The sequence below is a fragment of the Martes martes genome (assembly GCF_963455335.1).
Source record: "Martes martes genome assembly, chromosome: 3".
In the NCBI taxonomy this organism is placed as follows: Eukaryota; Metazoa; Chordata; class Mammalia; order Carnivora; family Mustelidae; genus Martes; species Martes martes.
In genome coordinates, this window is record NC_137890.1 from 89070416 (window position 1) to 89096640 (window position 26225).

General features: G+C 38.9%; 1 protein-coding gene across 1 annotated transcript in view; it reads right to left on the reverse strand.

Moving 5' to 3' along the window:
* Positions 1-26225, reverse strand: part of CNTNAP5 (contactin associated protein family member 5) — an 811336-nt gene that overhangs the window by 22827 nt on the left and 762284 nt on the right. The window contains exon 21 of the mRNA XM_080798228.1: positions 22193-22280. Coding sequence (XP_080654354.1) covers positions 22193-22280 — 88 coding nt within the window. The remainder of the gene's footprint in view (positions 1-22192; positions 22281-26225) is intronic.

A 26225-nucleotide genomic window follows, 5' to 3' on the forward strand; every position in this document is an offset into this window, starting at 1 on the left:
TCATAAACAGCTCACTACTGCATGAGAGGTACAGACCTATGAACACTATTTGGGGAGGTGGGGCCACTAAGATAAAAACAACAACAAATAAAGATGGGGTGCATAATTGGCTCGGTCACTTGAGTGCCTGACTCTTGATTTTAGCTCAAGTCGTTTCTCAAGGTCATGGAATAGAGTTCTGCATTGGGCTCTAACATAAGTATGAGTATGGAGACTTCTTGAGCTTCTCTTGTTTTCTCTTTCCCTAAAAAATAAAATAAAAATAAAAATAAAACAAACAAATAAATAAATTAATAATAAGGTAAAAATTAAAAATTAAATAAATAAATAAGATTAAAACCACACCGCAATGCCTATGGAAGCACTGGATAGAAAGAGTTCTTATGACCACTGAAAGTATGTGTTTGTGACCCATCCAAGGAAAAATGTTGAAAATTTGAAGTCAGGGCTTTTTGATGTTACGGACATGTTGAAAAGCAAACTGCAATTGCTAATCACTTAGATACAACTCATAGAATTCCAAAGGCTCCAGGGACAGAGCCCAAGGAAAGATACATGTTCTTAGTCTAATTATTTGATATTTGAGGCTTAGGAGGATAAGATGGAGTACATTTGCCTCCTCCAGGATGCAGACAGGTAGGGTCTTCAGAAGAATAAGCAGGAGTCCTCTTTAAAGATCTTTATGGATTGACAGGAAGGGATGGGGAACCACGTTACAAGACAGGATTTCCTAAATTTCCTGGTTGGCTAAACCTTGGGTATGATGGCTTTCCAAAGACAACTATTCTACTCCTAGAGGTCTACCTAAGAAAACTGAAAACTGGCATTCAAATAAATACATATAAATACATGTTCACAGCCTCACTATTTACAGCAGCCAAAAGGTAAAAACATACGAAATATCCAGAAGCAGATAAATGGACAACAAAACATTGGGTATATCCATACAATGGAATACTATTTAATCATAAAAGGAATAAAGTACTGATTCATGCTACAATGTTGCTGAGCCTCAAAAACTATGCTAAGTGAAAAAATAAAAACAAAACCAAAATGAGACACCAAAAGTCACAAACTGTATGATTCTATTATAGGAAACATCCTGTATAGGTAAATCAATAGATACAGAAAGCAGTTAGTGCTTGCCTTGAGCAGGGAAGAAGGGAAAATGAGGAGTGATTGCTAATCGGTTCAGGGTCCCCTTTATGTTGATGTTTGGGAACTGTATATAAATAATGTAATAGCATTGTGAATGTAATAAATATTACTGAATTGCATACTTTAAAATTGTAATTTTATGTTAGGATAATTTTACTTTGATTAAAAAAACACACACACACAAATAAAGAGAAAGTGCAACAATGGTCTATTGATATGTTTCCTTGGCCAGCCAATAGTCTACTGTTATTCAAACACCAATTCGACTGTTGCCAAGAAAGCATCTTGTAGCTGTGAATGAAATCCATAATCAGTTGACTGGTTATCTTAGATAATCTGTGTGAGTCTGATTCAATGGGTTGCAAAGACTTAATAGCAAAGTGGCTCTCTAAGCTTTGCTGAAGTAGAAATCCCACTGTGCACAGCCAATGCCTGTGAGTGCCAGCCTGCACTTCCCAGGAGCCCACCCTGAGAACTTCAGAGCTCATGCCCAGCTTCCATGATCATGTGAACCTGCTCTTTGCAGGTTCAAACATAGTATCACCCACAATGAGGCTTCTCACTGGCTGAGCCCTGACTTACATGAGTAGGTTCTAAATTTGGAATATTTGGCATCCAAAAACCTTTTGTTCTGTTACAGCCAACTCTGCAGTGATCACCTCACAAAGAGAGAAATCCTAGAGAAAGAGAAAATAGCTCCAAATAGTGCACTTTAGAACTTCAACTGCCCATATTTCTTGGAGAAATGAATAAGTAAGTGCTATGATACTGTGGGATTATGACAGGTAGGTGAGGGAAATGCCCACAACTCAGACCACAGAAAACAAAGGAAATACAAGAACTTTTCCCTAGCAGATAATGTGCCCCACCAGTGTTCTTCCCATCATGACTTTCAAAACCTCCCTCCTTCCAAGCAGGGGACTGGAAAGGTCTTTCCTGGGAAATATGGCTATCCCAAAAGAATGGCCTGAAGATGCAATTAGAGTTTTTCTAATTAAAGGCCCAGCCATATCCTTCAGTATAGCTCCCATTGAACACATGCTCACCAACCCATTCTTAAATACAGGCAAAAAGCCTGGGATCATTAAAGCTCTGAGAAAATCCTCTAATGAGAATGGGGGAGATCAAATGACATAACAGAGGGGGGAAAAAAAAAACTTGGGACAAAGTAACTATGCAGAAATAATCAGAATGGAGGGACACACACACACGCACACACCCCAATATACTCAGAGTGATAAGATAACCCCATTTTGAAACTCCATATTAATCCATAAGAGTTAAGCTTCCCAAGTATACAAAATTTCACTCAGATCTCAGGAGAACCATTCTGCCAATAACCAAGGCCACCACTTGCTAGATAATGTGTGTCCTTGCTGGAATGGAAGATGCAAATGTGAGCTCTCCTGCTCAGAGATGGAGAGCATGTCATGCTATGCACATTTGATACCTATATGTCTACAAGTTTCCTCCAATGGAAAGACCCCACTGCTCAGCATAGCGAGAAATGATAGATTCACAAAGGCTTGACGTCCCCCATCCAGAATCAGTAGGTGAGCAGTATCTTAGCTATGGATGGTTTGGTTTTGATTCTTCCTTTCTTTGGGCTCTTAATGCCCTTAGGATCCAATTTCCATGAGTTAGAGATTAATTGTTGTGAGATTACTGCTTGCATGCACTTTCACGTCTCCATTGAGCCTACTGGATTTGTAAGGGCAGAAACAACCTAACACTCTTCTTCAGTGTCTCTGCACACATAGCTGCCGTGATCAGCACCACAGCAGGGGCTTGGGAGGGGCTACTCAGTAAGCTGGCTGGTTTGTTCTCACTCCCTCTCCAGCCTCACTAGGGTCAGCCAGCAGGGTTAGTAACTGCTGGGCTCTGCTGTGACTGTAACTAACAGGAGACCTGATTGCTCAGCTGACATCCAAAGCCCTGAGTCTAGTTCCTCCAAACTATTCAGAATCCCTCAGCTAGGCATGGCATGGAGTAACTAATTGCCCAGGGTTGTCCAGGATTGTTTCCGTTTTAGCACTGAGAATTCCTTGTCCCTAGACATTCCCCAGTCTCCCACAGACCAGAATGGCTGTTCACCCTAGCACTGGATTATAAAATCAGAAATATGAACACAGGCATTTTCCTCCTGCACGGACAACAGGCACTCTATCTGTAATACACTAGTCAGGAGAACTGTATTATAAAATGCATATGGAGAACAGTCACAGCACAAAGGCAAGTGCTATGACATGGGAGTGATAAGAATATAGTTAACAAAAAGTCCCTGCATTCAAAGACCACAGTCTTCCCCAGGGAAACAGCTACCTACACAGATAAGAAATATAAGCCAAGGAATGGTAAGCTAACTCATGGTGTCCCGTGTGGAAGTGGACTAATACAGAAATTGACACACTGGGAAGGGTCCAAGGAGGACTTTCCTAGTACAGTCTGGTCTGTGCCCCTTTGCCCTGTCCTTGACGATAGAAATTTCACAAATCCAGAAGCAGTTGATCAGGCCTGGAGTGCTGGCTTAAAGATAGTATGTAATGTGTCAGCTTTATAATCCACCGTAAGTTTGCCTCAAGTTAGCAAACACGAGCTCAGGCCAGACCAAAACTGATTTCCGTCTGCAATGACTGACCAACACAACAACCCGGTTCCCATTCTCTTGTGCTCCTTTCCAGTCCACCTTATACTTCTATCCACCTACCCAGTGAATTACCCAGATATTCCAATTTCTACTTCAAAAGCTTCCCCTGCACCTGTTCCCAAGTCTTATTGCTATCCTCTGGTCCAGGCTCTTGTCCTTTCCTACTCAAAGGACAGATATTAGCATAACCTCCACACCAGTCTCTCTCTTCTCCATCCTACCTGTTACCCATAAAAGAGAGTTACACCAGCAGCTCTGACCATGAGAGTCCTCCTCAGTGGTTTCTGCCATTTACATAATGAAGTCAGAACATCTTGGCAGAACACAGGAGGTCCTCTGTAATATGATCCCACCTGGACCTTCCTGTTTGCCTTTTTGCTCTCTACGCCCCGGCACAAAGAAGAACATCTGAAGATGGCCTATTTATTCTTGCTAGCACTCTATCTTTGCCTTCTGACTGTCTTATTTGGCTTACCCCACTCCTTCCCAAAAATGCACTCCATCTACTGAGACCATCTCTGTGCTTCAAGACTAGGGCCAGGGTGATCCCTTCCATGACACTACTCTGAATCATCTTGGCTAGAAATGGTTTCTCTCTCTCAAGAATCCTAGAAACACTTAGTAAAATTACTCATATCATAATCATTACATAAGGGAACCTGCATAGATTTGTGTTTTATCATCTTGGGAGCAATCATCCCAAAGCTATATCTCTTTAAAATATTCTTAGTTTCATTTAAAATCTTGTCTTGTACATATTAGGTACTCAAAAGCTGCATTGAATTAATTACCCACAAAGAATGCTTGGGTGTAATCTTCCTAATTCCAAACATTTATATAACATTAATCTTTTAAGAGTGGAATGGACTATTCAAAGCTTATATTCTATAGAAGTATTTTGTAAAAAGCAAGGAAAAAGATTGGGAAGCTAAATCACATATCCAAGTCTTTGGTAGATTAGAAAAAATTGTGATTCATTTTAAGAGATCATCTTAAGCCAGAAATTTTCTAAGTAGAAAGATTTACTTATTTATCCTTCTCATTGGAAAGCAGGCAACCTGATTTTTTCTCAAGCTAAAGGTAGAGAACATTAGCATATTAGCTACAGGTGTCAAGTCCTGACACTGATCACTTGGGAAAATCCCTGTGGAAGTGAAATAGAAAAGATGCAGGGATTCAGATCAAATGTCTCCTAGAAGTGGATACTCCATATTTACTCATAAGTGGAAATGAACTTCATGACTTCTTAATCTGTTTTAATACTCACTTTATTATTATTAAGGGCATCTTCCAAAAATAAAACCCTGGTAGACTAAATGAGTAACCAGTGGTCACATGACCCTCTTCGTACCTGGATTTTCTCTCCACTCCATGGGAAAACATCTAAAATTCTAATGTGTGTTTGTTCCACTGTCCCTTTCAGTTTCAGACCAGGTCAGTGCTTCCGTTCCCACTGAGCTGAGGGAAGGTAACAGAAGGGCTGCTGTAGAGTTTATTACTCAGCTAGGAACCCCTTCACTTCATTACCTTGTCAACGCTGACATTTGTAACATTGTCCCAGATCTCCCAGGCCAAGGGTAAACAAATCAATAGCAGGGCCATTGGCAAGGAAAATGGATACCAGCTGAAGAAAATCAATAGGCAGGATGGCTGTATGATCTTATTAACAATAGCTGCTGTTTTCAAATACCACAGTGTGCCAGACATTTTACACACATTACCTCTTATCTTCATCACCAGTCAATATAGCAAGTATTACCACTACTTTACAGATGAGGATGCCAGGCCCAAAGAAGAGAAGTTTAGAGTAGGGACATAGCTAGTAGGTGACTATTATAGGATTTAACCCCCACACTGTCTGATACCAAGCCCATTAATTTTCTACCCCACTGCCAGGTACCATTGTAAGGACAAACACAGTGTACGGGGACTCTGGAGATCCTCACCAAAGATCAAGCTATAGTGAATTGAACTGTAGGGCCTTGAGCCCATTAATGTGTAGAAGCATGACCTTTGAATTCCTATAACTCTAATATTTACACATTATCCATTGTTTTTTCTTCAAGAAATGCAAAGGGGCGCTCAATATGTGCTTCCTGATATAATAGCAAGTATAGTAGCCATACATAAGACTCAGGTCCTGTCTTGGGAACTCCATGATTCCTCCATATTGTAATGAGAGAGGGATGGAGGTGGTGGCTGACATTTCTAAAAATCCCATTGGATCCTATGTTTTAAGCTTAGTTGATCCACCAACTCTCACATGGTTAAAATCCATGAGGAGCAACTGAGAACATACATGTAAAGAATATCAGGTAGGTGTGACCTGGTTTAACTCTCTTAAGATGTATTCATCAGAAATTATGAATTGATTATTTGCCAAGCATCAGTTAGAGGCAGGGTTTTATCATGGAAAATCTATTGAGAATTATAATGGGCCATGCAGTTTACTAGGCCACCTAGATACCCCAAACAATCAAATGAGCAAACAAATTGTTCCTGTTCTAAAGATGCTTCTTACTTTAAAATTATTCCACTTTCAAAGGAAATCATCAAGGTGAGCTTGGGAATATTAAAGTTTTTCAAGGTTTTGGAGTATCTCTTTCAGGCTATGGTAAGTACTAGATTTTCTTCACTAATCAAATACTAATAATACTTGTATAATATTTATAGCATACTGATATTAAAAGTATAAGAATAACTGAGAATTATTTGTACTATTATTATTTAATAATACACTGCTCTGTGTTAGATCTAAGTTCTTATATTAACTCATTTTTTTTTTCTCACAACATCTCAGGAAGGTCAGTGCTATTATATGGCTATTTTATAGGTGAGGAGACTAAGTCACAGAGGTTAAGTGACTTGCCCAATATCACAGACTTAACAAGTGGTAGACTTCATGTTTAAAAGCTAATGATGTACTGTATGGTGACTAACATAATAATAAAAAATAAATAAAATAAAGTCATCCCCTGTGAGTCTGGATTCCACACTCTCGATCAGTCCTGTCATAGTTTGGTTTTTAAAGAATGACAGATATTCCAGACAACGTACACTTTCTTTTTTTCTCTTAAGGACTCCTGAATATGATAAAAATCGATTGAACTTCTATCAGTAACAGTCACACCATGGCACTTCTAGTAGACCACAGCAAATATCCTTTGCTAACAGAGCCAGGCAAAGATCTGCCAAGTTTGACACTTCCTTGGAAGGGCCATCCCTTTCTCGAAAAGATTAAAACATCTCCTCACAGCTGAGGATAGTCTACATTTGGAAACATCATAACTTAGATACCTTTCCTTCATTCAGTTGTTACCCACTAGTTTAGATAGAGCAAGCAAGAGAGTAGATTGAATGAGTAACCAAGGGGCATGCTGTTTAAAATGTGCTTTTGCTTTTACAAAGAAGAATTCTGCAGAGCAGCACAAAGCAGGGAGTAGTTCTAGGCTCCTATCATGAAGTGATTCATTTCAAACACAAAATAAAATTGTATTTTAAATCAGAAGATAACACACATTCCTTCTGCATGAGGTGAAACTAAATCATCTATTGAAATTCTCTATGGGGAACAAAGGCAGTTTGTTGTTGTTATTGTTTTGTTTTGTTTTTGTTTTTTGTTTTTAAGAAACCATAGCAAATCCTGTATAACCAAATTACAATTCAGTGTTGGCTGTCTTCAAAATACAAAGGATAAGGTTTGTGTATTTAAGAAATTGGCATGATTACTGCAATCTGATATTTTGGGATGCTTGAAAACACACGATTCACTTCATGAGATCAGATTAGATTAATGAATCTGAAATATCTTATTACCCAGAGAAACAGTATCACAAAAGAAATCTCTGGACATAGTATGAGACAATTACACGCATTATCAGAAATCAGAAAGGTTCCGGTTTGGCAATCTTTTTATTTACTAAAGGACTGGGAATGAACAGAAACTAAATAAGATTTTTTAAGAAACCTATGAAATGAGTACTTTTTTCAAAGGGAAAACTTTCTCAGTGGAGTCTCTCAGAAAGCTATAAACTTGTCCCAAGGAAGGTAACATACATTTCTTAAAAGAACATCTCTCAACTTCTATTTTATCTATTGTGACATATTTGGGCTGTTGATGCCCACAAGCATAATGCAGTCCCAAAATTATGCACAACTTCTAGTCTGTCCTCTGTAACTCCTGTTTAACAGAAGCAGAATATGGGAGCACCTGGGTGGCTCAGTCAGTTAGGCATCTGACTCTTGATTTCAGCTCAGGTAGTAATCTCAGGATAATTCAGTCCCACCTCAATCTTGTGGAGTCTGCTTGAGATTTTCTCTTTCTCCCTCTGCCCCTTACCCCTTCTTGAGAACTCTCTCTCTGTGTCTCTCATAATAATAATAATGGGAGGAGGAGAAGGAGGAGGAGGAGGAGGAAGAGAGGAGGAAGAAGAAGAAGAACAGGAAGGAGAATATGAAGAAGAAGATGGCAGCTGAGAAAAAGCAGTGACATTATTGGATTATTGTTGATTTCCCCTAGTCACAATTCATCTCACTTTCTTGGAAGAGCACTTCAGCTTTCCTGTTCTTAGCACATGTGGTTAATGCTGAGCTGACCCTTTTACCCCCTAGGGCCATAGCTGGGTGCTTTGAATGAATTCAGGAATGGTCATTCAGTGTATTCCAATAACTTTGACATTGTAATCATCTGACATTGTCACCTGACACATATTGGCCCTTTAAGAGTCAATCCAGGACTTTGAAAATTTTAGAGATCCAAGGCTTTCTTTCTATCTGGGAAGCAGAAATGGTAGTATTTAAGCTTGGAGTTGCTGATTCCACCTTTGTTAATCTTGAAATTCTGCCTGAGAATGAAGCCGCACAGAAAAGTAAGCAGAGTTAAAAGTAGAGCAAGAAACAGAGAGATTAACAAAGATTAAATCATAGTCACATTTGTGCCTGAAACAAAGCTTACACCCTGAACCTACCATTTTCACCATTTCACTATTATATTCTCTACCTTCACCACTGTTTTAGTTGGTGTTAGCTTGATACACCCATGAAACAGCTCTGACGGCAAGTCACCCTTATGTCTTCGACCTACAATGGTTCAGAACTGCCATTTAGAGCACATCTCTCTCCCTTCTTGGAAGCTACCTTTACAGCTGCCTTTCAAGTCTTAGAGCAAAACATCAGTTCTCTATGTTCCTACAATCTTAAACTGAGTAAACTAACATTTATTTGTTGTGTTTTAAATACCAAATGCTTTGTATATAGTGTTTCATGTAATCTTTACACAGCTCTATGAGTTAAATGAATCAAGCACCTCATCTTCATTTTACTGGTGAGGAACTATAGATTGGACAACTTCCCCATGGTCACATGACAGCAATTACAGCACAGAGAACCAAACATGTGTCACCTTGTCCCTGAAAAGCTGAGCATCTTCCACTTTTTAACTTTACTTCTCAGTGTATATCAACTCTACCAGGTTTGAATCATAAGGGGAATCCAACTCTGTACAAAATCAAAAAGAAATGAGGGTATATGCCATGTTTCAAAATGAGTACTTCGAAGTACCCACCTTTCATTTATATGCACAAATTCTGCTGCACTTTCTAAAAATGGCAACCATAACTAACCTTCTATAAGATAGTCTGGAAATAATTTAACATAACAATAATCAGGGCATTCATTCAACAATGTTCTGATGTTGCTGAAGACACAGTAGGCTTGAAGTTCAAAACTGAGGGATTTGGAAGAATTCAAGAACCCTGCTCTATAGACACAGTCAAACCTCACTTCATTTTAATAGACCAAAAATCATCTGCAAGTGCTCACGGCTAGCTTTGCAATTTCCAGATTAGCTGGGTTTTATGCAGGTTGAGAAGGAATTCTTTCAATTTCCGTATGGCTTCTTAGGACCAACTGAACTTTGAAGCTATGTGGGCAAACAGCCATCAGAGCACAAGAGTAATGCCTCTGCCAGGTGTGAGCTTTGGCCTTTCAAATTGGCAAGTAGGCAGGGAATTAGTCAATGTTAGCTCCATAAACAGACAATCCTATAAGCATGCCCTAAGTACAAGTCTCATGGTAGTGTTTATTCAGTATCTGGTGGCTATGGTATAAAGGCAGTGCTATGATTTATTTCTACTTAAAATTTAACATGTTTCCATATTTTTAAAATGTAGCTACTTCCTAAATCTGTAATACAGCTCAGAAGGCTCCTCTAGGAAGTTAATAATAATAATAATAATAATAGCAACAACAATAATTCCTTAATTATTAGTTACCGAAAATAGTTGTGTTTTTTTTTTAATGTTACAGACAAATTAAATGATATATCTGGCACAGTAAATTAGGGAAAGCCAGGGCCAGAAAAAAATACATTAAAACAAAACGAAAACCAAAATAGGCAGTTTCTTTTAGAAGTTTAAAGATTTTTGAATTCTTAAATCTGTCTAATGTCCATGCTCTCTTGCCCAGGCCAAATCAGATGGGTACTAAGGAACACACAGATAAGTCACACTATTTGAATCTAAAGAATGCATTTCTATGTTTTCTAAAGAACTGTTATTAACCAGAAACAGATGATCTTGTCCAAAAGGATGGCTTGCCTAAATACACAATCTCTATTTTTTTTCTTTTTAATTTCTCTGAAAATCCACTGATGCAATAGAACCAAGCAAAAAAACAAACACACAAAAACCAAACAATGATAACAACAAAAAACAAAAAACAAACAAACAATAAACACTCCCCTAAAAGTCAAACAGTGTCAGTAAACCAAGGAAGGAACCTAGAAATATCCCATTAATTTACCAGAGGTAAGCATCTGCAATGTAGTTTTTTTTATGTTTTTTTTTTTAATTTTTAAATTTTTTTATAAACGTATAATGTATTTTTATCCCCAAGGGTACAGGTCTGTGAATCGCCAGGTTTACACACTTCACAGCATTCACCATAGCACCTATCCTCCACAATGTCCATAACCCCACGCCCCTCTCCCGACCCACCCCACCCCCCAGCAATCCTCAGTTTGTTTTGTGAGATTAAGAGTCACTTATGGTTTGTCTCCTTCCCGATCCCATCTTGTTTCATTTATTCTTCTCCTACCCCCCTAGCCCCCCATGTTGCATCTCCACTTCCTCATAGCAGGGAGATCATATGATATAGTTGTCTTTCTCTGACTGACTTATTTCACTGAGCATAATACCCTCTAGTTCCATCCACATCATCACAAATGGCAAGATTTCATTTCTTATGATGGCTGCATAGTATTCCATTGTGTATATATACCACTTCTCCTTTATCCATTCATCTGTTGATGGACATCTAGGTTCTTTCCATAGTTTGGCTATTGTAGACATTGCTGCTATAAACATTCGGGTGCACGTGCTCCTTCGGATCACTACGTTTGTGTCTTTAGGGTAAATACCCAGTAGTGCAATTGCTGGGTCATAGGGTAGTTCTATTTTCAACTTTTTGAGGAACCTCCATGCTGTTTTCCAGAGTGGTTGCACCAGCTTGCATTCCCACCAAGAGTGTAGGAGGGTTCCTATTTCTCTGCATCCTCGCCAGCATCTGTCATTTCCTGACTTGTTAATTTTAGCCATTCTGACTGGTGTGAGGTGATATCTCCTCATGGTTTTGATTTGTATTTCCCTGATGCCGAGTGATGTGGAACACTTTTTCATGTGTCTGTTGGCCATCTGGATGTCTTCTTTGCAGAAATGTCTGTTCATGTCCTCTGCCCATTTCTTGATTGGATTATTTGTTCTTTGGGTGTTGAGTTTGCTAAGTTCTTTATAGATTTTTGGACACTAGCCCTTTAACTGATATGTCGTTTGCAAATATCTTCTCCCATTCTGTCTGTTGTCTTTTGGTTTTGTTCACTGTTTCCTTTGCTGTGCAAAAGCTTTTGATCTTGATGAAATCCCAATAGTTCATTTTTGCCCTTGCTTCCCTTGCCTTTGGCAATGTTCCTAGGAAGACGTTGCTGCGGCTGAGGTCGAAGAGGTAGCTGCCTGTGTTCTCCTCAAGGATTTTGATGGATTCCTTTCTCACATTGAGGTCCTTCATCCATTTTGAGTCTATTTTCATGTGTGGTATAAGGAAATGGTCCAATTTCATTTTTCTGCATGTGGCTGTCCAATTTTCCCAACACCATTTATTGAAGAGGCTGTCTTTTTTCCATTGGACATTCTTTCCTGCTTTGTTGAAGATTAGTTGACCATAGAGTTGAGGGTCTATTTCTGGGCTCTCTATTCTGTTCCATTGATCTATGTGTCTGTTTTTGTGCCAGTACCATGCTGTCTTGAGGATGACAGTTTTGTAATAGAGCTTGAAGTTCAGAATTGTGGTGCCACCAACTTTGGCTTTCTTTTTCAATATTCCTTTGGCTATTCGAGGTCCTTTCTGGTTCCATATAAATTTTAAGATTATTTGTTCCATTTCTTTGAAAAAAATGGGTGGGATTTTGATAAGGATTGCATTATATGTGTAGATTGCTTTAGATAGCATAGACATTTTCACAATATTTGTTCTTCTAATCCAGGAGCATGGAATGTTTTTCTACTGCTTTGTGTCTTCCTCAATTTCTTTCATGAGTACTTTATAGTTTTCTGAGTATTGATTCTTAGCCTCTTTGGTTAGGTTTATTCCTAGGTATTTTAAAGTTTTGGGTGCAATTGTAAATGGGATCGACTCCATAATTTCTCTTTCTTCTGTCTTGTTGTTGGTGTAGAGAAATGCAACTGATTTCAGTGCATTGATTTTGTATCCTGACACTTTACTAAATTCCTGTATAAGTTCTAGCAGTTTTGGAGTGGAGTCTTTTGGGTTTTCCACATATAGTATCATATCATCTGCGAAGAGTGATAGTTTGACTTCTTCTTTGCCGATTTGGATGCCATAATTTCTTTTTGTTGTCTGATTGCTGAGGCTAGAACTTCTAGTACTATGTTGAATAGCAGTGGTGATAATGGACATCCCTGCCGTGTTCCTGACCTTAGCGGAAAAGCTTTCAGTTTTTCTCCATTAAGAATGATATTTGCAGTGGGTTTTTCATAGATGGCTTTGATAATATTGAGGTATGTGCCCTCTATCCCTACACTTTGAAGAGTTTTGATCAGGAAGGGATGCTGTACTCTGTCAAATGCTTTTTCAGCATATATTGAGAGTATCATATGGTTCTTGTTCTTTCTTTTATTAATGTGCTGTATCACATTGATTGATTTGCGGATGTTGAACCAACCTTGCAGCCCTGGAATAAATCCCACTTGGTCGTGGTGAATAATCTTTTTAATGTACTGTTGAATCATATTGGCTAGTATTTTGGTGAGAATTTTTGCGTCTGTGTTCATTAAGGATATTGGTCTGTAATTCTCTTTTATGATGGGATCCTTGTCTGGTTTGGGGATCAAGGTGATGCTGGACTCATAAAATGAGTTTGGAAGTTTTCCTTCCATTTCTATTTTTTGAAACAGTTTCAGGAGAATAGGAATTCTTCTTTAAATGTTTGGTAGAATTCCCATGGGAAGCCGTCTGGCTCTGGACTTTTGTTTGTTTGGAGAATTTTGAAGACTGTTTCAATCTCCTTACTGGTTATGGGTCTGTTCGGGTTTTCTGTTTCTTCCTGGTTCAGTTGTGGTAGTTTATATGTCTCTAGGAATGCATCCATTTCTTCAAGACTTGTCAAATTTGTTGGCATAGAGTTGCTCATAGTATGTTCTTATAATTGTTTGTATTTCTTTGGTGTTGGTTGTGATCTCTCCTCTTCCATTCATGATTTTATTTATTTGGGTCCTTTCTCTTTTCTTTTTGATAAGTCTGGCCAGGGGGTTATCAATCTTATTAATTCTTTCAAAGAACCAGCTCCTAGTTTCGTTGATTTGTTGTATTGTTTTTTTGGTTTCTATTTCATTGATTTCTGCTCTGATCTTTATGATTTCTCTTCTCCTTCTGGGTTTGGGCTTTCTTTCTTGTTCTTTCTCCAGCTCCTTTAGGTGTAGGGTTAGGTTGTGTATTTGAGACCTTTCTTGTTTCTTAAGAAAGGCTTGTACCACTATATGTTTTCCTCTCAGGACGGCCTTTGCTGTGTCCCACAGATTTTGAACCGTTGTGTTTTCATTATCATTTGTTTCCATGAATTTTTTCAATTGTTCTTTAATTTCCTGGTTGACCCATTCATTCTTTAGAAGGATGCTGTTTAGTCTCCATGTATTTGGGTTCTTTCCAAATTTCCTCTTGTGATTGAGTTCTAGCTTCAGAGCATTGTGGTCTGAAAATATGCAGGGAATGATCCCAATCTTTTGATACCAGTTGAGACCTGATTTATGACCTAGGATGTGATCTATTCTGGAGAATGTTCCATGTGCACTAGAGAAGAATGTGTATTCTGTTGCTTTGGGATGAAATGTTCTGAAGATATCTGTGATGTCCATCTGGTCCAGTGTGTCATTTAAGGCCTTTATTTCCTTGTTGATCTTTTGCTTGGATGATCTGTCCATTTCAGTGAGGGGAGTGTTAAAATCCCCTACTATTATTGTATTATTGTTGATGTGTTTCTTTGATTTTGTTATTAATTGGTTTATATAGTTGGCTGATCCCACATTAGGGGCATAGATATTTAAAATTGTTAGATCTTCTTGTTGGACAGACCCTTTGAGTATGATAGAGTGTCCTTCCTCATCTCTTATTATAGTCTTTGGCTTGAAATCTAATTGGTCTGATATAAGGATTGCCACCCCAGCTTTCTTCTGATGTCCATTAGCATGGTAAATGGTTTTCCACCCCCTCACTTTAAATCTGGAGGTGTGTTCGGGTCTAAAATGAGTTTCTTGTAGGCAGCATATTGATTTTTTTTTAATCCATTTTGATACCCTGTCTTTTGATTGGGGCATTTAGCCCATTAACATTCAGGGTAACTATTGAGAGATATGAATTTAATGCCATTGTATTGCCTGTAAGGTGACTGTTACTGTATATTGTCTCTGTTTCTTTCTGATCTACTACTTTTTGGGTCTCTCTTTGCTTAGAGGACCCCTTTCAATATTTCCTGTAGAGCTGGTTTGGTGTTTGCAAATTCTTTCAGTTTTTGTTTGTCCTGGAAGCTTTTTATCTCCCTTTCTATTTTCAATGATAGCCTAGCTGGATATAGTATTCTTGGCTGCATGTTTTTCTCATTTAGTGCTCTGAATATATCATGCCAGTTCTTTCTGGCCTGCCAGGTCTCTGTGGATAAGTCCACTGCCAATCTAATATTTTTACCATTGTATGTTACAGACTTCTTTCCCGGGCTGCTTTCAGGATTTTCTCTTTGTCGCTAAGACTTGTAAATTTTACTATTAGGTGACGGGGTGTGGACCTGTTCTTTTTGATTTTGAGGAGGTTTTCTGCATATCCTGGATTTTGAGGCTTGTTCCCTTTGTCATATTAGGGAAATTCTCCACAATAATTCTCCCCAATATACCTTCTGCTCCCCTCTCTCTTTCTTCTTCTTCTGGAATCCCAATTATTCTAATGTTGTTTCGTCTTATGGTGTCACTTACCTCTCAAATTCTCCCCTCGTGTTCCAGTAGCTGTTTGTCCCTCTTTTGCTCAGCTTTTTTATTCTCTGTCATTTGGTCTTCTATATCACTAATTCTTTCTTCTGCCTCATTTATCCTGGCAGTGAGAGCTTCCATTTTTTATTGCACCTCATTAATAGCTTTTTTTATTTCAACTTGGTTAGATTTTAGTTCTTTTATTTCTCCAGAAAGGGCTTTTATCTCTCCAGCAAGGGTTTCTCTAATATCTTCCATGCTTTTTTCGAGCCCGGCTAGAACCTTGAGAATTGTCATTCTGAACTCTAGATCTGACATATTTCCCATGTCTGTATTGATTAGGTCCCTAGCCTTCGGTACTGTCTCTTGTTCTTTTTTATGTGGTGAGTTTTTCCACCTTGTCATTTTGTCCAGATAAGAGTATATGAAGGAGCAAATAAAATAATGAAAGTGTGGCAAAGACCCCAGGAAAATGCACTTTAACCAAATCAGAAGAGACCCCAAATCGTGGGGGAGAGAAAGGGGATAAAAAGAATTCAGAAAAAAAAATTTTTTTAAAAAGAAAACAAATAAAGAAAAAATATAAAAAAGAAAAAATATATATATATATATTAGATAAACTAGTTTAAAAACGTTAAAAAAGAAAAGGGTAAAAGTTAAAAAAATTAGCAGAAGAAAATAAAATAAAATAAAATAAAAAATTAAATTAACCTTAAGACTAAAGAATCATGGGGAGAAAGCCATGAGTTCCGTGCTCTGCTTTCTCCTCCTCTGGTATTCTGCTGCTGTCCTTGGTAGGTGAACTTGGTCTTGGCTGGATTTCTTGTTGATCTTCTGGGGGAGGGGCCTGTTGTAGTGATTCTCAAGTGTCTTTGCTCGAGGCAGAATAGCACCACCCTTACCAGGGGCCAGGCTAAGTAATCTGCTCGGGTTCGCTTTCGGGAGTTCGCTAAAGACCTCTCATAGACCTGAACGCTTTCTGTAGAGTTCCGGAGGACTGGAATGAAAATGGCGGCCTCCCTGTCTCTGGCCCAGAGGAGCCGAGAGCTCAGGACCCCACTCCTCAATGCGCCCTCAGAGAAAAGAGCCCAATCCCTCCCGTCTCCCTGGCCTCTGGCCGTGCTCCGAGCTCACCCAGCCTGCGACCGGTTCAAGGTAACCCTGAGCTGAGACCTCACTCCTCGGCTCTGTCCCTGTAGCTGGCTTCCCCACTCTAATACCTGCGAGCTCTGCGACACTCGGACACCCCCGATCCTTCTGTGACCCTGCGGGATCTGGGGCCACGCTGACCCCGCGCGGGCTTCACCCTGGTTTAGCCTCCGGAGTGATGTCCCTCCGTGGAACAGACTTTTAAAAGTCCTGATTTTGTGCTCCATTGTTCCACTGCTTGCCAGGAGCTGGCCCCTCCCCCCGTGGTCTATGTTCCCTCGCTTTGGATTCACTTCTCCACTGGTCCTACCTTTCAGAAAGTGGTCGATTTTCTGTTTCTAGAATTGCTGTTCTTCTTCTATTCGATCTCCTCTTGGATTTGTAGGTGTTTGCAATGGTTTGATAAGCTATCTAGGTGATCTCCTGCTACCTGATGTAGTCTCAGCCTGCTACTTCTCTGCCATCTTGACTCCTCCCCCCTGCAATGTAGTTTTTAATGTCAATGATTGTATGTTATTTTCATGGACTAGTCCCTGCATCACAGGAATTCTCAGGAAAGAAACTGTTTTACTCGTCATTATATATATGAAATGAAAAACAAAACAAAAACAACCTGTTCTTGTATCATTATGGAATGCTATTAGTGATACTGAAGAAAACTGAGGCAATAGATTTATTGCACTTGTTTGCCCTGGGTATGGTATCTACGATGAAAAATGCTTGCACATCATTGTTTTAGAGTTGAAGATATCCAACAGATTTGTGGGCTCACTAAAATTGTGGAGTAGGGTTTCATTTGCCATCATTGCCACTTACCTATTTCTGTACCATCTTTTTTCTTTCTAATGCATAAGGCTTAATCCCAACAAGTTCCCAGGATCAGCATCCCTTCTTAATAATGAAGCTGATATTCATATCACCTTCTTCTCCTCCACCTACAGACCTCTCATAGACCAGAAGCAGTGAGGTTAATTGAGGTTCCTCTTTGTAACAGCAGTTGGGATGGGGAGAGAGGCCAGCAGTTGGGAGTCTCCAAATGTGAGCATAAGGAAGAGATTTTACTGAGCATTCCTCAACCTTAACCAAGTCCTTTCCAATCTTTCCTCACAAAGTATCCAAAACAAAATGACAAGGTATCCCTCAGTGATTTAGTAGCTTTAATTAAAATTTTACCTTTTCAGTCTTACATATTATGAGTTTAATTTAAAAGATGGGAAGACCAAGAGAACATCCTATATGGTGACAAGACTAATAGTGGAGGGACACTGTTTAAATAAGTGGATGTTTCTAAAGCTTCCATTGCACAAAGAAGGTGCTATGAAAGGGACGCCTGGGTGGCTTAGTCATTGAGCAACTGCCTTTAGCTCAGGTCATGAAACCGGGGTCCTGGGATCAAGCCCTGCATCAGGCTCCCTGCTCAGTGGGAAGCCTGCTTCTCCCTCTCCCACTACGCCTGCTTGTGTTCCCCTTTCTCCCTGTGTCTCTTTCTGTCAAATAAATAAAATCTTTAAAAAAAAAAAAAAGGTGCTATGAAAAACAACTAAGTTTTGTGGTCCTGTAGCCCTAATTACCTTTCCTCCCAAGATTCTTCTGATTTGGCTGAAGTAAGGATGAGAGGAATCTATATATATATTTATGTAGTATAGAACATATAATAGACTAGATATTGTAAAATGTAATTCTGCTTCATTAAAATCAATAAACATAATTTTACTGTCTCACTGAACTTCAAGAACAAAGAGTTATAAGTTTTGGAGGGATGGGAAGACAGAATCAAGGTAGTGAACCATAAACCAGTATTAAGGTTGTATCATGGGGAAATATTTGTACCACTTTGTGGAAGAACAGAAATCCAAGCCTTGATCCTCTTGCCAAATGAAGATGTTGAACCCGAGACTCACACGTGAAGCTATAGTGAAAAGTAGACTAGAAAATAATATCACCTAACAGCAAATGGAATAAACATAAAACCTGTCCATTTCTGATGCAGCTTTGAATTGTTAAAAAAAAAAAAAAGTAACAAAAGTAATCAGATGACACGTTATGATATTAATAGTAACAAAATTTCTGCTAAAACTTCAGTCATAGGTTTGTTCTCAGTCAGGCCTGCAGCTCAAGCTTATACTCACTCTCTTTTCAGAAAACACAAAAACAAAAACAAGAACAAACCAAAGTGAGAACTTGAAATAGTCCTAAATTGGCAGCACCTCCTGGTATCTGGCAAAATTAAATGCAAATTTTGCCTGGAGAAGGAAAGCTTCCCAATTTTTGATCATCAATGTTCCTACAAATTAATTTCAACAAATTCAGTTTTCACACATGAGAACAAGGGACCATAGGCAAGGAGTAGAAAACCAAAAATTACAGATTTAGACTTCTACAGATTTCAGATATCAGGATTGTCAGAGGTAAAATGTTCAATAGCTATTAACATAATAATTAAAGAATAATTAAAGAATAAAATTAACATAAAATTAATGAAACACAAAAATGAGTGAGAACAACAGACTAAATAAACAGATATGTTTGAAAAAGACCAAAAAAAAAACTTTTAGAAATAAAATGATAATCAATGAAAAATGTCTCATTGACTGGATTAAATGAGATATTAGGGAGAGCTAAAGAGAGAATTAGTGAATTTGAAGATGGGAAAAACAATACATTCCCCAGAAAGCAAGAGAGACAAAAAATAAATAAATAAAAATAATAATAATAATAATGACAATGATACTTATTATAAAAGTACAGTAAGAAACATGGAGACAAAATTAGAAAATGTAAAATTTACCTAGTGTGGGTCTAAAATAATTGAATAGAGAGAATAAGAAAGAAGCCTGATTTGACATGCTGAGTATTTTTGAGAATTAATACATGGATACATTTGAATAGTACATTTGATATAGATACATAGAATCATAAGATCTAATAAATAGATACAGATAGGAAACACAAACATCAAATAAGATACTTTAAAAGAAATATACTATCAGTCAAAGACTACAAAACTGCAAAACACCTAAATAAAAAAGAGGACCTTAAATGTAGCTTGTGGGTGTTGGGGGTGGGGGTGGTCAGAGCACTTTCAAAGGCAGGACAGACTGACAGCCAACTTTTCAGCAGTAATAGCAAAAGACAGAAGACTAGAGTGATGTGCTGCTGAGGGTTTAAAACTGGTCCCTCAACATCAGGGAATGCAGAATTGGGCACAGATGAGTATAACAGGTTTTTATGTGTGAGTGTGAGCTAGCTCCATCATGTACCTGAATAATTTTCTCAGTATCAGAGGGAAAATTTTCTTTTATTATTGAATTGTACATATAGCAAAATTAACTTCCATTAATAAAGGTGAAATAAAGTCCTTTATCAGAAGAAGGGACACTTAACGAAACAGAAACTCATAAGGATTTACTTCAGAAAGAAGGAAATGAAATGCTGTAGAAAGTAGAAAGTTATGAAGCATATGAAGGAATAAGAACCAGTAAATTAGTGACTGTATTGGTAAATCAAATAATAGTGTCAGGGTACCTGGGTGGCTCAGTCCTTAAATGTCCAACCCTTTATTTCTGCCTGGGTCATGATATTGGAGTTGTGAGATTGAGCCCTGTGTTGGTGTCTGAGCTCAGCGTGGAGTCTACTTGGAATTCTCTCTTTCCCTCTCCCCCCTGCCCTCCCCACCCTGACTCATAAATAAATAAATAAATAAATAAATGCAACCATAACAATAATGGTGTCTACATAAAACAATTATTATTAATAGGAGGGGTGAAAATCAGAAAATAAACACACTAAATTTGATCTAGAGGTTAGTCAGTGGTGACTGGCTCATTCAACTGCTGTTTTGGAAGCTAAAATTGACATTTTCTGGACTTGACTGCAGCTGGGTTTCTGGACATGCATAATGTTCTGGAAATGAAATAATGGATCTGGAAGGGTACAGTGAGACAGGAGTCATTTTTATGCCTTTTCGGTTGTTTCTACCGGCAAGGAAAATCATAGTAACATGAAGTGTCTCCTGCCATCACTTTTCAGAGAACTTTTCCTGCCTTCTGGGGAGCAGTACTATAGGAATGGGGCCTCAGTGGCTTCTGGACTCTAGATTCTCATCAGTGATGGTCTCAGAGCTAATAGCCCCCATAAATCCCTTCAGAACGGCTGAAGAGTCATTCCAAAAGACTGCAACAAGAATCTACCAATACTGGATGGGGTTCCACAATTTTGCAAGCAACTTATTTCCAGTGTTAAATGAATTCTTGCTCAAAATGCCTAAAAAGTTGAAAGAATAGAAAATAATAAAGCAAAGATAAATCCAACCATACAAGCAACCCCAAAATATAGAGAGGCTTACATTTGTCAATTTATAACCCAAAGATGGTCAGATTGGAAGAAGTATAAAATTCAGCTATATATTCTTCACAAGATTAAAGCTTGTGAAAGAAAGCTTAAAGAAAATGAAAGATCAAGAATAAGCTAATCATAGGATAACTGGGTGGCTCAGTCAGTAATAAGCACTGGATTCTTGATTTCAGCTCAGGTCATGATCTCAGGGTCCTGAGATCTCGGGGTCCATAGAGCTCTGTGTTCAGTGGGGAATCTGCTTGAGTTTCTCTCCCTCTGCCCATAACCCCACTTGTGCTCTTGTCTCTCTCTCTCTCTCTCTCTCTCTCAAATAAATAAACATTTTTTTAAGTACACTTATTGTGATGAGCACTGAGCTATGTATAGAATTGCTTAATCGTTACACTGCACATTTGAAATGGGTATAACACTGTATCTTCATTACACTTGAATTTTTTAAAAATGAGAAAAAAGGGAAGAAAAAGAAAAATTGAAAATAAATATATGGGAAAAAGATAGACCACACAAATACGAACTAAAACACAAGTGAATCAGATTTATTAATAATAGACAAAACAGATTTAATCCCAAGGAGAAATTAAGTTAAAAAGACTACTTTAGTGTGAAAAAAAAGTTCAATTTATCAAGATAAAAAAAATTCAATCTTGCATGCATCTAATAAAGACTCTCATTGTAGGGGCGCCTGGGTGGCTCAGTGGGTTAAATCCTCTGCCTTCGGCTCAGGTCATGATCCCAGGGTCCTGGGATCGAGCCCCGCATCAGGCTCTCTGCTCAGCAGGGAGCCTGCTTCCCTTCCTCTCTCTCTGGCTGCCTCTCTGCCTACCTGTGATCTCTGTCTGTCAAATAAAAAACAAAATCTTTAAAAAAAAAAAAAGACTCTCATTGTATATAAGATGAAAATTTATAAAACTTCCAGTAGAAAAAAGCAAAATCCACTATTACAAGAGATTTCAAACCTCTTTCAATTGGTGATGAATTAATGAAGAGACTAATCATTTGAACAATCCAATAATCAGACAGCCAAATTCCTTAATTTAAGTAAAAATTAAGAAAATTTAAGTTAAAAAATCTGAAGTTAATTAATTAATTATAAAGTAAGAAAACATTAATTATTTTACTCAACTTCTATGTTAATGTGCCTTACTCAGCCTTCTATAAAGTAAATATAAATGCCAGCTCCCAACCCTGCCACATATGTCTCAGCACATCCTATGCCAGAACTCTTAATTTTAAATCTTGCATGTTAAAGGAGCAAGGGCCTCCAGATTTGAATCACTAAACAACCCAAGGGAAATTATTTATTTCTTCATTGATTTCAACAAAGCCCACTGGAAAGGAATGGACAAGAACAACAAACCTCTGACTTTGCCCAAGATGAGTGACCGTATGGCCCTGAATTCGACTTCTGGGGAGAAGTTGTAACTTAGTCGCAGTTGCCGATCCACCTGCAGGAAAACAGAAAACAAAGGTGCATCAGCAGAAGTCTGTAAGTAAAGGGAATAAAACCCTCCCATCTGGAAAGAGCTTGGCAACACACACAGAGTCTCTTTGGGACTTTCTCTCAGGAGAGATAAGATATGTCTCACTAATTCTCCCACAATGCATGAAAAATACTCCTTTCTTCCCTCTTGGTTAAATAAAGGCTTTCATACAAGTCGTCTCCCTGGGAAATTCTGTACAGCTTTTGACAGGTATTTATCTCCCCACTGAGATTTTCTCAGCAAGTTCTTTGCTGCAAACAAGCAAACAAATGAAGCCTTCTTAGAACCATGCCGTGCAGGATTGACACTGAATGGAAAGCACAGGTTCATTCCCCATTCCCCTCTATCCCCATTTGGCCTTTGCTGCCTCCTTTGCTACAATAATTCTGACCTGGTCCCATTCAGGTATGGATATGGGAATTTTGCTGAGCAAGTATTTCAGTTTGACAAAAGGTTGGACCGTGGGGAGAAGAGGCTAGCTGAACCGTTGCCACCAACATGAACACCTGATAAGCCCCCCTCCCAGGGGTAAGCAAAAAGCACCACTGGGATTCTTTAGGACTTTATTTACAGGAAACTCCTTTAGGGCACCCTCCTCTTCTGGCTTAAGCTAACCCCAACTCTAAACCTTTCTTCCCCTCCTCCTCATTCCAAGGCAGTGTTACCCATCCATCCCCAGCCTTTTTGGTCTAGTCAAATCTGCAAATTCTTCTAGGCTCTACATTGAACATTCACATGATGTTTTCCTTAGAAAGGATCCTCATTATCTTACAGTTTGACTTGGGAGGGGGGAAGAATTAAGAACCCTTAAAACGATGTGCCCAGCTCTGCTCTCCACTCTGAGCAGCTAATCCAGGATGGAGACTCAATTTCCCATATCTCCCAGTCCCTCCAAACCCACTTCTGCTCAGATGAAGCATCTCCTGGGATCCCCTGGGTTCTGCAGTGGTGTCTGCCGTGAAAGAAGTCAGCTGCTATGACTTGTGGTGCATCATTAAATACTTACTACTATTTCATTTATGAAATTAGACTGGAACAACATTTGCTATTTATTGAACACTTGGCATGTATGAGACATCATATTGAAGTATATTTCAAAATATATGCCTCCTTATAATACTGTCAAATAAAAATAATAATAATAATAATAATTCTGTCAAATAAGCATTATCACCCTGTATAACAGACTGAGGAACTGACATCCTGAAGATCAATAACTTGGCCAGGGCCAGACAGTGTCATAAGGCAATGCTCCATTGCCATGTGGTCCACCCATCACTTATGGTGGTTTGCTTTGCTTGTCCACACCTCTCTAGACATCTGAGCAGCTTGCAGGCAGTCACTGTATGTTTTTACTTCTGTCTTTCAACAAAACTCATCAACAAACATCTGAGAATCTACTGTGTGTCAAACACTGTCCTGAGTACTCCACGAGTCTACCTCATCCAGGAAGCTTCTCTTGATGTCTTAATTAGACCAGCTGACACTCTTCTCTATGCTCAAGATGACTTTTTTTTTTTTTTCTGCTCCTAACTTGGAATTTAAAGTACTGCATTATAATGATCTGCTTCTCTCTTTCCCTCTCCCTCTCTCCCTCCCACCCTCACTAAATTACTGCCTTTTTGAGAAGTCAGACATCTTAGTGATATATGTTTTCTTTAGGACCTTCTACAGAAACTGGCAAAGTAACTCCTAACATGGGTTTGCTGAATGAATGAATAAACATCCTGTACTGATTCCCTTTCTAACTTGGGGGTATGGGGACATAGTTAGTCACACCACCAGGATGCTTCTCACTGCCTGGTAGCACCTGCACCGTTAGGTACAACATAGGATTTTTGGTGCCCATCGTGCCCATCAATAGTTTGTTTAATGCTCATGGATTCAGATTCAGTCCTTGCTCTGAAAGAGTTTTCTTTCCGCCCTACTTCAGAGCTCGGTCCTGTATCTTCTACTCTCTAAAACTGAGTAGGGGCAGGAGCCTTCCAATAGGGGCCGTGACCTCCCCTCATGCACCCGTGCCAAGGTTGGAGAGGAGACAGAATGGGTGGGAATTGTGGAGCTGAAAACAGGGTGAGCTGAGATTCCCCCAGCCCTTCACCTGTTGCCCAGAGTCCACAGGATCAGCTTCCTGTGCAACTTGTCCTGAACCTTGACACGTCCATGCTCAAATGTCACACATGGGAGAGTTCACTGTTCAAGTAGATGGGTCATCCCTATTCTGCTATTCTGTTTTGTGGGAACTTACCTAGTCTTTTGTACTTAAACCAGATGACTAATGAAGGAGAAAAGGTGGTAAATGACAATCAGTTAAGGGAGTTTTTAGAAAAAAAAAAAAAAGATGAGTATTTTTTAAAGGTTTGGAGAGGAAGGAAAGATGACTCAAAGGATACTTGAGGCTACTGCTGGACTATGGATAGTTGGGGGATGGGTTCCATCCCTGACATGGAATATGGGCACCTAAGCATTACACCTGGTTCAGGTGCGGGGTTACCAAACTTAGCAAATTCATAGGACAAAAACACATAAGCAAAAAAGAGGGGTATGCCAGATACATTTATTTTTAGGCTTCAACATTTTATAATATGGGCTATTGCAATCATTGCGGTATTCTGTGGGAAATACATTTTTTTTTCAGATTTCCTTTTATTTGTTTTTATGGTTTCATATTGGCTTTGTTTTTAATTATAATTGGTAGGGTGGTAAGGGGTGACATCCTGTCTTTAGTTCTTTATAACTATTAGATGTCTAAAGTTTGAAATCTGGCCTAGAAAAGCTTTTTTGATCTCAGAATCTGGGATGACCAGTGGTCTTGTCAAGTTGTTAAATGGGATGGAAAAAGAAGATAATGGAACAAACTTTTTGGGGGTAAGTCCTACATGCCAGGCATCATGCTTGGTCTTTTAGTTATACTCTTTCATATAATCTTTATAAAAACTCACTGAGCTCAGTTTGCATTCTCATCCCCCCTCTTTTTTAATAAAGCAGTAGACCAGAGTTCAGAAAGGCGAGTAATGGTCTAAGATCATATAATGTAAGTAGTGGAATAGAAATTCACACTCAGGTCCTATAGGAATGCCTTTCTTAACCTCAGGATTTTCATCTCTGGAAAAAAGGAAGTAATCACTTTGAAAAGTGCCCCGAACCTCCTTCTTTACAGTTTTTCGTTGAGCTGCCATTTGGGTAAACTGGCTTAATCTGTTTAATGTCATGCATGCATTTTAAATAGGAACACTGAAGTTCACGTCCATCATTTTGGGTGGCCTGTACCTTAAAAAACACTAGCCAAATTACAATTCTCAAATCATCTCTGGGAGTACTTGCTCCCGGTTGTGGCCCAGTCCTCATGTCCTCCTTCTTAGCATTAAAAGACGGGAGGAAGAATAGCAACTCAAGGCCTGGGGGCTGTGAGGGAATCTGTTTTTAGGTACAGGAAGCCTCTGGCTGATTGAGTATGGTGATGCCCACATGCCCTCTCTCTAACCAGTTCTGAGTAAGGCCTATACCCTGCCTCACAGGGCCTAAGGGCAGGACTGGAGATGTAGTAGGAGCCTACCCTTTTCTGTTTTTGCTGAATAGTTTTTTCTAAGCAGGAAAGGAGAAGAGAACTAGACAGGATAAGAGGGGTGGTAGTAGTATCAGAGAGGGAGGTGTGTTGTGTGACTGTGTCAATAAACTGATTTAAAATTATTTTTAAAAAAGCCTCTGTTCCAGTTTTTTCTGCACTCTTTGTTTCTGCACTCTCGTGTGCTTATCATTCACTATTAAACTGATTGGTTGAAATCCTTTTTATGGAAAAAAGAAGGGAATACCTCCTATTGTTCATTCTCTCACTGACCTGTTTCTTTCTTTCATTTGTGCAAAAGAATACAGGAAACAAAAAGAAGGAAAATTTGAATCATATGTACA